This window comes from Saccostrea echinata, unplaced genomic scaffold (assembly GCF_033153115.1).
Source record: "Saccostrea echinata isolate AGI-Se365-2 ecotype Australia unplaced genomic scaffold, CSIRO_AGI_Sech_v1 ptg000029l, whole genome shotgun sequence".
Lineage (NCBI taxonomy): Eukaryota > Metazoa > Mollusca > Bivalvia > Ostreida > Ostreidae > Saccostrea > Saccostrea echinata.
Window position 1 is genome coordinate 37,618,755 of NW_026889778.1, and position 15,166 is coordinate 37,633,920.

A 15,166-nucleotide genomic window follows, 5' to 3' on the forward strand; every position below is an offset into this window, starting at 1 on the left:
TACTTATGTTAATTATACAGCTGTCTGTCTGGTACGGAGAAGAATTAAGCAATGCCGGATCATTGCAAAAATGATTTAGATCATCCGAAAATAACCAAATTAATACAGACAGGAAATGTAATGCCAATGTTTCGATGAATGTCGGATATATTATTCTTATATGCGAGGATAATTCACATATATGCATTTGAATAAATGTTAAAATTCATTTGATGGCAATACTTTGACATGCATACATGACGCACTTTTTAGTTCGTCTAGAGAATGATTGCAAAAATTACATACATGTACTTAATAGTTCTTTTAATTCGAGCAATTTAAGCATTGGAAAATCTCTCTCTCTCTCTCTCTCTCTCTCTCTCTCTCTCTCAAACTGTTAATGAGAGCGAGAGTGGGTGAACAATTTGTGGCAGAACATATATTATTAATTTTGGCTGCAAATCAACATTTCGTCAACTGCGTCTCAGGTATATAATTGTATCAGGTTTGAACCGCCCTTTGATGACATAATGGTTCAGCATAATGACGTCTTTATTATTATTTGCCCACCGACATGATACATTTTCCATGTCTCTTCCATCTGATAAAAGATTTCATACTGCATGGAACAAATCCAAGGTTTGCTCTTTTGGCGTCCTATCTTACATGGTTCTGGAATACGTTGATCAAGTGATCTTACACGTCGCCCTTAATTTTCTTGCATATGAACTTTACCTTGAAGATTGAGTGACATGCAGTGATCAGTTTTTGTCTTTTTTTAACCAGATCAAAATTCTCTCACAAGGCAGCAAGAATAAATCCGCAGACAATAAAGTTAATGCCATGTTGACAATAAATAAAATAAAATACTTAAAAAAAATGACATAAAATAAATAAACAAATAAATAAATAAATAAATAAATAAATAAATAAATAAATAAATAAATAAATAAATAAATAAATAAATAAATAAATAAATAAATCAAAATAAAATAAAATAAAATAAAATAAAATGAATAAATAAATAAATGAATGAATGAATAAATAAATAAATAAATAAATAAATAAATAAATAAATAAATAAATAAATAAATAAATAAGGTTTCTTTTCTTTGATAGTTGCTGGTTTCAGTGAATTATTTTTTGATAGTTTATTGTCCCTTTCCATGAACAGCAACTCGATTAACGTTTAAAACATTAAAGCCTGTAAGAGTTACCTCGCGAGTTTAGGTCAAATGCTTAAACATTTGGAAAATTTTTATTTATTTATTTTTAAGCTAAAAGGGCGCTAAAGATTGCTATAAATGGAATAAGTGTCTTTTTTACATAGATGAATTTCCGATGTATATGACTCTTCACATTCTGCAAATGTTATTTTTAAAAATAAAACGATTTTTAAATCGGGATCGAAATACGAACACTTCCATTCGGGTATTTTCGTTTGTTTCCGTTGAGTTTATGACCTCATTTTCGGCATATTTCCCGCGAAAATAGTCACGTTGGTAGGACTTCATTGTTTTGGTAGGAAAAGCTACGGAAAGACTAATCATGGCAGTAAGTATATATTTAGCCAGGAGAAATTCAAATTATCAAAACATCCTAATGTATTTGTGTAACTGATTGCAAGATCCATCTTATTAGAAAATCATAAAATCGTTTAATCTGCATCCAAGTGGATTTGTGTGTTCTACTGATGATGGCAGTTCATATGAGAGATAATTTGCTTATTGGATAATTAGAGAAGATGGTAGTAAGCTGAAATTGCAGTTAGAGTATGTGAAATAAAAAGAGGTCTTGCATGAAATGTGTACAGGGATTATTGGGTGTGTCGCAGGCAGTGTAACTGGCATATGCAACAATGTAACTATTCAGACTGTATGAGCATGTGCCCAAGGGCAAGTGGAAACTATATATGCACCTTTGCACTAATGATGTGCTCGTAACTATACGATTGAAGGGTTATTATGGCAAATAAAAAAATAAAACAACGCATTTTATAGTGTGAATAAGGATAAACAAATGTTCATGTTTGACAGGAAGACACTTCCTCTGACCCATTTTCTACTGCAACCAGTCCCTCCAGAGGATCAAGGGGGCGTCGCACAGACCCCTTGACTTCAAGTCCCGGAAGGGATCTTCCTCCATTTGAAGATGACTCTGAATTGATGGGAAACAATGCAGGGGATGAAGAGGAAGAAGACGGAGAGGAACTGTTTGGTGATAATTTGGAACAGTAAGGACATTTTAGTGTAGATCAATTATTTTGTTAAAAAGCTATGAATTATAATCTTTCAGGTCTTGAGATAATTGTGTCCATTTTATAGGGATTACCGAGCCATCCCAGCGCTGGATAGATTTGACCAGGAGGGTTTGGACGATGAAGAAGACTACTCCGAGTTGTCCGAGGGTCAGCGACAGGCTGCCGAGAGAGAGATGCGACAGAGGGATAGAGAGGAGGGAATTCTAACGGGGCGCATGAGGAGGGGGCTCATGTATGGTAAGCTCTTCTGCTTTTAGAAAGTTTTAAAATATTCTAACAGAAATTAAAGTTTCGTTACTGCTGAATTGTAGCATACAACAGAAATTAAAGTTTCATTACTGCTGAATTGTAGCATACAAATGTTGTATGCAATGGAAGAATTAGATTTTTTATGCAGAAATTACTGGAATAAATTGTGTGTTAGAAATACGAATATGTGTACATGTACAAGTATCTAAGAAGTTTTTAAATTCTTATTAGATTTAGATTGTTTCAAGATTCATACAAATGATTGATTTGAGTTTGGTTATACAGTTAATAGATTGTTCCATTATCATGATTATAGGTACGCAAATAATGAACATTTTTTCAGAGGACAAGTTTGTAAATTACTAAAAATAGTGTGTGGAATAAAAAGTTGCATGTATTAAAGTTACCATTTATAACCCATTTTGATTTGCAGAGGAATCTGATGAAGAAGATGATGCAGCGCCAAGAAAGCGAAGACGAGCTGAACGGGCTGCAGAGGGAGAGGTTGAGGATGAAGAGGTATGATACAGTAATATCAGCTCATGAAACAGAGTTATGTACCGTCTATCCAATTTTTTAAAGATTGTAGCATTTTAAATCTAAAGCAATTTGAAATTGATGGAATAAATAAGGTTAATTTTGAAGGGAAAGAGAAGCATAAATTATTATGTACAGTAAATGACTGAATTCTTCTTTCAAATATCAGGCTGAATATCTAAGGGAAAAAGTCATTTGCAGTATTGAAGTGAAGTTCACAAATCACTTTTTATATGTGTTGTAGATGATAGAGAGTATCGAGAATCTAGAAGACATGAAAGGTCACTCGGTGAGGGAATGGGTATCCATGTTAGGACCGAAGACCGAAATAAAAAACAGATTCAAAAACTTCTTAAGGACATATGTAGATTCCAAGGGCCATAATGTTTACCGAGAAAAGATTAGACAAATGGTGGAAGGTAAGGGATGCATTTATTACAAAATTGGTAGGATTGTAGTTAAATCACATTTGTCATTTATGATTTTTTATTAGACTCGATTAGATTTACTACCTAGAATGCAAATTGGCAAAATTCAAGGGCGTGTTCCATGGACAGAAAAGATTCTCTCTTGTTCAGGTAGAAAATACATGATAGAACCTAAATTTAATTTTCAGCAAACAAAGAGAGTCTGGTGATAGATTACAACATGTTGGCTTCGGTAGAACAGGTCCTGGCTTATTTCTTACCTGAGGCACCTGCTGAAATGTTACTGAATTTTGACGAGGTACTGCCCATTTATTAAGTTTGATTAATTTATCTTTTAATAAAAATCTGTAATTTAATAATCTGTCGAAATTGTGTGGCTCCAATAAAAATATTATTTAAGAATTTGTATGGCTGAACATTTCCTTATGTGATGCTTCTTTTTTTTGAAAATTACTGTGATTTTATTCTAGATACGTCATTGTTTAATTTTAGGCTGCCAAAGAGGTGGTTTTAAACATGTACCCGAAGTATGAGAACATAGCCAAAGAAATTCATGTCAGAATTGCAGAATTACCCTTAATTGAAGAACTGAGATCATTAAGGTGACAATAAACATAAAGCAGTTGTTTTCACTTTTGTTATCTATTCATGTTTCTTTACTTACAGCTTCATGTATGTTTGATGTTTCTAATGTTGTCCTCAGGAGCATAATATGTATTTGAAAATCTGTAGATATATCTTGGTTCAAATGTTCGTATTTGAGATAATTAATATATGTAGGTTTGATGGAGTAAACAAGTTGAAAAGGTTATGAAAATAAATATTATTCTTTCATCTTGCAGACAACTTCACCTGAATCAGCTGATAAGAACCAGTGGTGTAGTCACCAGTAGCACAGGGGTCCTACCCCAGCTGAGTGTCATCAAATACGACTGTAACAAATGTAACTACATTCTGGGTCCATTCTACCAGTCACAGAACCAGGAGGTCAAACCAGGGTCATGTCCTGAGTGTCAGTCCACAGGACCATTTGAAATCAACATGGAACAGGTATGGAATGTAGATGAAAACTGTTCTGAAGCACATTTATGGTATCTTATATGTACATTTTGCAGAATGGCTTTTGTGCACGTGTAGAAAAGAGAGAGTAGAAAAGAGGAGAATTTTTCCACATTTCCATATAAATCTTAAGTTTCAATTGATACATTTGAATTTCTGATTTATTTATTTGCCATTTAGACGACTTGCCTGTATTGAGGGTTACAATTTTAACAGCTGCTATGGTGTAATTCATATGCATTAAGTTAATTCCAACAAAAGTATTAAAGATTTTAAGGATCCCACGATTTCAATATTTCAGACTGTGTACAAGAATTACCAGAGAATGACCATTCAGGAGAGCCCGGGTACTGTACCAGCTGGACGACTACCCAGATCTAAGGATGCTATTCTACTTGATGATTTGGTGGATATGTGTAAACCAGGGGATGAGATTGTAAGACTTGAATGAATGGGGAATAAAAGACTTTCAAATAATACATCAATAGTGAACATGCAAACATATAAAAAAAATTGGTAAAAATTGTTTTTTTTAAAGATTTAGTTTAGTTCATAACTTAAAAGATCACCCTAGTTTTGTGGCCTTGCAGGAGTGAAGAGAAAAATATATTCATTTATGAGGAATGGTGTATTTTGAGAAAGTTAGAGACATTTTTCATTTATTCTGCATTCTTCCAGGAATTGACAGGAATCTACCACAATAACTATGATGGGTCTCTGAACACAGCTAATGGATTTCCGGTGTTTGCCACTGTGATTCAGGCTAACTACATCACAAAGAAAGATGATAAGTTAGCTGTCAGTGCTCTAACTGACGAGGACATCAAAGCCATTGTACAGCTGTCTAAAGATGAGAGAATTGGAGAAAGGGTACTTTATCTTTTAAACTTTATCTAATTCTGAAATCATCAAATAGTGGAGGAAATGTGAAAATTTAGTATTCAAAGATATTTTACCTCTTCCTGATATTTTTCTGAACAGATTTTTGCCAGTATGGCTCCATCTATCTATGGACATGAAGACATCAAAAGAGCAGTGGCCCTAGCAATATTTGGTGGTGAACCCAAAAATCCTGGAGGCAAACACAAAGTGAGAGGGGACATCAATGTATTGATCTGTGGAGACCCAGGTACTGCCAAATCACAGTTCTTGAAGTATGTAGAGAAAACTGGACCTCGTGTGGTGTTTACGACAGGTCAGGGAGCCTCCGCAGTGGGTCTGACGGCGTACGTGCAAAGAAACCCAGTGTCAAAGGAGTGGACCTTGGAGGCAGGTGCCCTAGTACTGGCAGATAAAGGAATGTGTCTCATTGATGAATTTGACAAGGTATGGGGGAAATAATCCAATATTGATATGAATGACCTGTAGATAGAAAGAAAAATATGAGTTTATTTGCATTTCTATGACACATGAAGTAAGAAAAATGCTTTCAGTCTATATTTCACAACGGTCAAAAATTTTCTCATACAGTGCGGACTCGTTATTACGGTAACGGTTTTATAAGATAGAACGCTTATTACGTTGTAAATTCAAGGCACAAAACCATTTCTTAACAAATCTGTACAAAATAGAACCATTTATTACGATGTCCTTATATGCCGGGACTCGGTATTACGATGTAAAAATTCTGTCCAAAATTTTTTTTCACTCCGTGTTTATTCAGTGTTGATCAACGGTAGACACTTAAGGAGACGCTAAATAAACATTGAAACACCTGTGCTCTGACAGAGTGTTAACTTGCAGGGCCGTTAGGTGATTAGTGACGCTTGACTGCACACACCTTGACTGTTCTAGCGAGGTCAGCAGAACTGGAGACGTGTCAAAGCCATTGTTAAACAATTAAATTTAAACTGTTTATTTATATACATAGTCTCTAGTTTATCTATGTCTGTAAAGTTTATTTTATCTTTTATACTTTGGTTAATAAATAAAATTAATTTATTAAATAAAAGGTTATAATTGATCTTGTGCATGTATGTTAAACACGTGTAATTTCGTTTGCAATTAAATTGCGGTAATGGACAGCTTGGGTATCAAACATAATTTTGGCCAAATTTGAACTTCACTTACGTTTTAACAGCTTTGATTGTGGCTTGGACTACCTCACAGGTGTCAGCAGAAATACAAATCGATAATTGCTGAACTGCTAATTGAACTCTGTTCAGTAATTTAAAAAATTAAATTTATTTTGACATATAGCTTGTACGTTGTCAAATTCCGTCCTTAAATATGCCAGTCACACTCTTTCATCAGTTGTTCACTGCTGCTCTAAGCTCATTGAACACCCAAAAGCTCACTAAAAATTGTTGTTGTTATGTAGTAAACGACTATAAATTGAATACGATGACGGCTTGTTGAATTTTTTACGAACGCATTATCTACAGAGTCAGAAACGAAAGTAAAAGTAAGGAAATAGCCGTAGATAAATGAAGATCCAATAGATCGCCGAAGTTTTTATAAGAAATATACGTATTTCTTTTAAAATGAAAGAAATAGAAGAAATATCACCATGAAGATATCTATTCAAGATAAGTTGTTAATAAATTATATATGTATTAGCGTTTTGATTAGGAATTAGAACAGAAGAAGGGAACAAAAGGGCAAAAATACACCTTCCACAAAAATAAACTTTCAAAACGATGTTTTAATGGATTTTATTGGGAACTTTTATTACGTTGCCCTCGGTATTACGATATATTCCCGTGATAAAATGAACATCGTAATAACGAGACCGCACTGTACCATCATGGTATTTTGCATACAAATAAAGTAGGAAATGAAGATTGTAGTATGAAGATAATGTCATTCTTACATTATGATAGATGAATGATGCAGATAGGACCAGTATACATGAGGCTATGGAGCAACAGAGCATATCAATCTCTAAGGCTGGTATAGTTACCTCCCTACAGGCCAGATGTGCTGTCTTGGCTGCTGCTAATCCCATCGGGGGCAGATACGACCCCTCCCTGACCTTCTCAGAAAACGTAAGTTTTGTTCCTCTCTGGCATAAGAAAATGCAGGTTTGGTTTGAGAATCCAAAAGGTTGAACTGGGTATTGCTCATAAAATTGCTGATATTCAGTAATGCAATTTTTAACATTATGTCTTAAAATTTTTGGATCTTAGCTTAAGAGGAAAAAGTTACGACAACATATGAAACTTGTGTCAGTATATGAGTCAGAATAGGTAAAATGAACTTGTTACAGAAAACATTAATTGATGTTAAAAAATTTTTTTGTGTCATTGCAGGTTGACTTGACAGAACCTATTTTGTCCAGATTTGATATTCTCTGTGTTGTTAGAGATACAGTGGACCCTGTTACAGTAAGTGTATGATTTATGATTCTGCTGTCTGAATATTTACACAATTTCTAGCTCATTTTAAATCGGGGTGCAACGATACACCAACCTCACGATACGATACGTATCACGGTATTCAGTTCACAATACAATACATATCACGATACATGACAAGGTAAAGAAGTCTTTCAAGTTTGTCATCACATTTTTTAAAACTCGACAGGGTTATATCAAATGTTCATTTTTTTTGATAATTAAAATATCAATTTGTTAACTTTATTTGGATTGATAGGTAGATCTTTGAGTTGTAATAATATTCTAAACCAATGAAGAACATTTACATGGAACTACTTTAGCCTGGATTCAGAGTTCAGATATGACTTATTAATGGAAAGGGGGCTTTTCCTCATAATCTTCCTTTTAAATTAGAATGAAAAAGGAAGACATTCATTCTTTTATTCCTTTTATTTACGTAGAAAACCAGTTGTCATATTTCTCGTGTTATCACGTTCTAGTCCACAAGTTGGAAATACATGTTTGATGAGATACCGTGTATTACCATAGAATACTTTTAAATCTAAAGGGTTTATCACTTCTCTTAACATCTATAACTTTTAATCACTTTAGGAATGAGATGAAGTCCTTCAACCCTGTTAAATCTGAGGTCTGTAAGATGCTGGAAATGAGTTTAATTGTCGTTACTGCGTTATTGTTGACATGTTTTGCGCGGAAGCCATTTTGAAATTGTAAACGAGGAAACAAAACGGACGATTCGGATAATTCTGGAACTGAACCGTGATATCAGTTTAGCATATCATGAATTGATCCATGGAAAAATATACTGCGATATACTGTCAAATGGTTTATCGTTGCCCTCTTAATTTTAAACAAAAAACGTTGTGTATTGCATGTAGCTGAAAAACATCAATTGTCTCTTGACAGAGTTTTAAAATGTGACAATAAAGCCCTTTTAAACTTACATTTACCTTCCTAAATCCTTTGGAATATAAATTTCTATGTACGTGTTTTGTAGGATGAGAGACTAGCAAGATTTGTCACAGGAAGTCACATGAAGCACCACCCTAATGCTGCAGACACACAAACTGAAGAAGATCTGGTAAGATATGAACAGTTGACTCAATTTCATGAATTTAGTGCTTTTTTAGCTCACCTGAGCCAAAGGCTCAAGTGAGCTTTTCTGATCAAAATTTGTCCGTTGTCTGTGGCGTCGTTGTTGTCGTAAACTTTTCACATTTTCATCTTCTTCTCCAGAACTACTGGGCCAATTTCAATCAAACTTGGCACAAAGTATCCTTGGGTAAAGGGGATTCAAGTTTGTTCAAATGAAGGGCCACTCCCTCCTCAAAGGGGAGATAATTACGAAATAGCAAAAAATTAATGGCATTATTGAAAAATCTTCTTCTCAAGAACCAATGGGCCAGGAAAGATGAAACTCATATGGAATTATTGTCAGGTAGTGTAGATTCAAGTTTGTTCAAATCATGACCCCGGGGGGTAGGGTGGGGCCACAATGGACGATCAAAGTTTTACATAGGAATATATAGGAAAAATCTTCAAAAATCTTCTTCTCAAGAACAGCAAAGCTATGATTGGTCATATTTATATGGAAGCATCCTCATGTGGTGTAGATTCAAGTTTGTTCAAATCATGACCCCCGGGGGTAGCATGGGGCCACAATGGACGATCAAAGTTTTACATAGGAATATATAGGAAAAATCTTCAAAAATCTTCTTCTCAAGAACAGCAAAGCCATGATTGGTCAAATTTATATGGAAGCATCTGCAGGTGGTGTAGATTCAAATTTGTTCCAATTGTGACCCCTGGGGGTAGGGTGGGGCCACAATGGACAATCAAAGTTTTCATGGAGTATATAGGAAAAATCTTCAAAAATCTTCTTCTCAAGAACAGCAAAGCTATGATTTGTCATATTTATTTGGAAGCATCCTGAGGTGGAATTGATTCAAGTTTATTCAAGTCATGACCCCCAGGGGTAGGGTGGGGCCACAATGGACGATCAAAGTTTTACATAGGAATATATAGGAAAAATCTTCTCAAGAACAGCAAAGCAATGATTGGTCATATTTATATTGGAAGCATCCTCAGGTGGTGTAGATTCAAGTTTGTTCAAATCATGACCCCCAGGGTAAGGGTGTTGCCACAATGGACGATCAAAGTTTAACATAGGTGTACATAGGAAAAATCTTCAAAAATCTTCTTCTCAAGAACAGCAAAGCTTTGATTGGATATATTTTTTTGAAAGCATCCTCAGGTAGTGTAGATTCAAGTTTGTTCAAATCATGACCCCTGGGGGTAGGGTGGGGCCACAATGAACGTTCAAAGTTTTACATAGGAATATATAAGAAAAACCTTTAAAAATCTCAAGAACAGCAAAGCCACGGTTTGTAATATTTATATGGAAGCATCCTCAGATAGTGTAGATTCAACTTTGTTCAAATCATGACCTCCAGGGGTAGGGTGGGGCCACAATGAAAGTTCAAACTTGTAGAGAAAAAAGTCACAGTTAGTCAAAAAATTATGTAAGCAGTGTAGATTTAATTTTGGTTGATTTAATTAAGTCATACCCCCCCCCCCTCCCCCCACTCCCTTTTAGGGGTAGGTTGGGACCATTTATGCATTTAAGCTTTTCAATACTAAACTGATTTTTCCTTTTTTCCTAACCACAGTGCTCAGGTGAGCGATGTGGCCCCTGGGCCTCTTGTTCAAGATTGTAGTGGTTTAGCTACCCAATAAATGTTGTGTATCTAGCTGTTGAGAATGGAATGCTAACCTAGCATCTACATTGTATGTGTCAGATTTTGAAAACAGATAATGTCTGGGTAGTAATTAATTTCCTGAATGAGGTTAGGTGAAGGCAAGCAAAAATGTTTATATATACCGTATATACTATAAGTAGGTATTTTGGGAGTTGAATTTTTGTTCAAAACTCTGTTCGACTTGTAGACGAGTCATAAGAAGTTAATATTTTTCTGGATGGCGAAATGTGGTATTTTTCAAATGTTTACGACGATTACCTGTAATCTGTTGAAAAATAAAGGTTAATTAATGATTTCATATCCAAAAATATTATTTGAACACAGGTAAATACATTAGAGTATTAATATAAAATTAATTTTCTGAGATAAAAAAGATTAAATATGGCATCATTTCTCAAAATATTATTTGAAACACTGGTTAAACAATAGAGCATTAATTTGAAATTGTCATCCAATTCTTCCAAAACAATCGTACCGACTTGTAAGTGGGTCAGTGGCAAATCCCTGAAAAAATAACCTGAAAAAATCCAACCGACTTCTGGGTGGACCGACTGATATGCAAGTATATACTGTAATTAAATTAATTCCCTTACATGGTAAAATAATGCAAATATATCATTTGATGTGAAGCATTACTTAAGTATAGTCTCAGTACCTTGCAATAAAATATTTTTGCTAGCCTTTTCTACATAGCAGATAAGTTAGCATGTCATTCAAAGTCATAACATAGCCACTTCAATCTTGAACCTACTAGGGATCTTGTACTTTGTGATGTAAGTATGTAATTGTATGGCCGATTTATTATGTCAGGGTGAACATTTCGTTTTACTGTGGAGGCTGATACTGGATGAACAGTATTTTTGATTCCCGGTTTTAAATTTTAACATGTTATTCATTTATATACAGAATCATTGAAAATGTACATCCTTTACAAAGCCCACATGTACCTCGTATTCCAGATGAATAAAAAAAATGGCTGGTATATTCCCGAAGTCTACAGCATATTTTACTAGTACTTGATTTAGTTGTGTTGACAATACTTACTGGAATGCATTTTGATCTTTCTTCAGCACTCCCTGAACACCACATCTTCCATTGAGCCCGTGCCCCAGGAATTGTTAAAGAAGTACATTGTGTACTGCAAGAACAAGGTCCACCCCAAGCTCCACCAGATGGACCAGGATAGAGTGGCCAAGATGTATGCAGAACTCAGGAGGGAGTCCATGGTAGGTATCAGAAAGAGTATAATGAATGGGTAAAAAAAAACATGCTGCTCAATGATAAATGTACCAACATAATCATTGTGCTTTAATACGTGTTTGCTGAATTAAAATATGGACAACCAAAACAGAATTAATACATGGACTGATAAAGCTTTATACATATAGCACATAAATTTCAATTTAGAGGATTCAGATTGCAAAATCCTGTTGCCATGAGGCAGTACAGTTGTCCTTGCAGCATTTTTTTCTGAGACAGATGTAGATCTTCGATATTTAAGTTCAAAGGATATGGTGAAATTTTAAATAGTAAAGATATTTTATTGTCTTTGCAGTCTACAGGAAGTATTCCTATCACAGTAAGACACATTGAGTCCATGATCAGAATGGCTGAAGCTCATGCCAAGATGCACCTGAGAGATTATGTGAATGAGGACGATGTCAATATGGCAATCCGTATCATGTTGGAGAGCTTTATCAGCACTCAGAAATTCAGTGTAACCAGATCCATGAGAAAGGTAGGCTATACAATTCTAACTCTTGAGGGAGTGACTTTGAAATATGTGTTGTATTGATTAGGATTTAAGAAAGTTTTAACTTTCCTGATATCATTCTGATTTTCTGCTTTTAGCATTTTTTTTTTATGTTTTACCCTGCTCAAAGATAAAGAAAAATGTCAGAAATTTTTTTTTTTAATGTTGACAAGTTCATGCACTAATTTGCTAAAAAATGTACATCAATTACTAAGAAAATATTTCATTCTCTTCAAATTTTCACAAAGTTTCTTGATTAAAACACAAATTAGGAAAAGAAAAACATTATTCATTGCAGTGCACTTAAAACAAGGGTTTAGCCCTGCAGTAGACATACCGTATATGGTATTCCTTTCCACCATTAAACAGTAGTGTTTCTGTTTTAGACATTTGGTCGGTACCTTGCCTTCAGGAAGGACAACAATGAGTTACTACTGTTTATCCTGAAACAGTTGGCCCAGGATCAGATGACCTTCCAGAGAAACCGCTATGGCCTGGAGCAGGAACAGATTGAAATCTCCGAGAAAGACCTGGCAGATAAGGTATAGAAAACAAGATCTGAGTGTCTGGTATAAAGCTCTGGATGGATGCAGAATTTATTTTCTTCGGATGCAGAATTTATTTTCTTCAATTCGTTTCAATGCGTTGAAAAGCTCAATTTTCTATGCAAATTGTCAACTCTGATTTTCAATTAAGAACTGTAAATGTAATATTTTGATAGGAAAAAAGAAAAGGTTATTGAAAGCAGCTGTTTTCTTTTTCTCTTTTTCCAGGCAAGACAGATCAACATTTCAAACTTGGCTTCTTTTTACGAGAGTGATATCTTCAGGGCAAACCATTTCAGTCATGACAGGAAACGGAAAGTCATCGTCCAGTGTATCTGAGGAAGAAAGGGAGAAAGTTTACAAACTGAAAAATTCTGTTGATGTCAAGTGTTGACCAAGTGCATAACAACCAATGTTACCCATAGACAAACTTTAATGGCTGTGCAATAATATCCATGTATTTATGGATTGGATGTATACTATGGGACATGAAATAACTTATTGAATGTACATTGACTGTTGTAAATATTTGTGTAATTATTTTGGTCTCTTACACAGAATGTACAAATTATTGTTGAGGACTATCCAATTTGTTTTGCAAAACGATTGAATGAAATTATTAATGAGCATTAAATTTTTAGAAAGACAGCATGGATTTTGTATGTATTAAATTTTAAAAAAATTATGAGTGAAGAGAGGGATTATGAGCTATAATTAAAGGCCATGTCCAGAAATTCTATCTAGGAACGCTAAGCTTTGAAACTAGAGAAGTTAACCCCCCTCCCCCCCCCCCCCCCCCCCCCCATAAGTTTGTCGGAGATGTTATCGGGAAACATTTTGTAAATATTCAAGTTTGTGACTTTTACCTATAACAGACAAAATCAACAGCGGTTATGATACAGTTATTGGCAATATGGATCGAAGTAAATCTTGGAAAGTGGGAAACTGTACTTCCATTTATATATTGTATTCCACATGCACTTATTTCTGTAATGAAAGGATACCATTTGTATTCTGTGGGGTAAACTTTCATCGCAGAAACAAGTGCATGTGATGAATTCATGGCATTGTGGACACTGTGGTTTCCAGCTCATTTTTGATGAACAAATAAATGGGTTAACGCTAGATGGTACAATGTACAGGTACATGTAGGCGAACACGAGTTATCGTTCATAGTACGAGTTATCGTTCATTATGTAGTAGATCTATTCAAATAAATGTGACTCTTAAAAAAAAAAAGAAGAAAATTGACAGTGCAAGTTCTATGATTTCCAAACCATCTAGTCAGACTGTATACTTCATAAAGCAAACCAATTCTACATTATATTGGTATAGAAATTTCAGTCATTGCTATCGAGCATAGCAGGGAGTAGTCCGAGGGACCATTTTAAACGGAAACTTTGGGAAATGCATTCGAATCATTGATCGTGCATAGTTTGAAAGCCGAGGTATTTATATATTCTTACATAGAAGTTGGTACTACAAGACAAATACAATAAAACACAGCTATAGCGAATACGCTTATAGCAAACGCATTTATAAGGAATTCACGCTTAAAGATAAATTATTTTTATTTCCTGTGGTTTTAAAACTTATTATTAACTTACTTGTATAAACAAATGTAACGAACTACATTGTATATTTATAATAAATGAAAATTGTTTGCCCCTGGCACTTTGTTATATACGAGCATGTTTTACCGTATCACTTTTATTGGATGACATTGCCAGTGGCGGATCGATGATTCTTGAAAAGGGGGGGGGGGGCAGTTTGTGGTCTGGGTGGGGTTCTAGGGGGCGAGGTCCCCGGAAGCTCTTAGGTTTTGGGGGTTTTATGGAACAGTTTTTAGACTTATTTTAGCTATACTTCATGTAAAATTAATGCAATATCCCCCAATCTTTAATCTTGTGTATATTTTTGGTCACTGAATCCGCTACATGTAACAATTCTTATCCCATTTGTCTGGTAAATTTTTAATTCTCTTTGATTCAAAAAATACCTGCTAGATCTGAAAAATAATGCCATATTCCCTTTCCCTTTGTCCAATTGTCATGTTGTAAGTTTTGTATCAACATGTTGTAAATTTTGCATTTACATGTACCTTCAACTAGTAAATTCAAAATTTACATGATACGGTCTAGATCATACTTCATCCATGCAAAGAGTGCTCGTGAGAAGAATGAGGGACATTGAGCTAAGTTCCTGAGTCAAAGGTTAAGGTCAAAGCAGAACTCGATTGTTAGACCATTATTTACACAC

At 34.7% G+C, this 15,166-nt stretch overlaps 1 protein-coding gene across 1 annotated transcript; it reads left to right on the top strand.

Annotated features, from left to right (window-relative positions):
* The first annotated feature begins 1,437 nt into the window (after nt 1-1,437).
* LOC133195891 (DNA replication licensing factor mcm2-like) lies at nt 1,438-13,555 on the top strand. Its single transcript, XM_061331869.1, has 18 exons — nt 1,438-1,533; nt 2,016-2,212; nt 2,304-2,476; nt 2,922-3,007; nt 3,270-3,444; nt 3,642-3,751; nt 3,946-4,055; nt 4,296-4,503; nt 4,814-4,948; nt 5,191-5,382; nt 5,494-5,838; nt 7,335-7,499; nt 7,764-7,838; nt 8,848-8,931; nt 11,680-11,835; nt 12,165-12,347; nt 12,749-12,904; nt 13,136-13,555. Exons 1-18 carry the CDS (start codon nt 1,528-1,530, stop codon nt 13,244-13,246), a joined length of 2,667 nt encoding a protein of 888 aa, XP_061187853.1. The 5' UTR covers nt 1,438-1,527; the 3' UTR covers nt 13,247-13,555.
* The last annotated feature ends 1,611 nt before the right edge of the window (nt 13,556-15,166 follow it).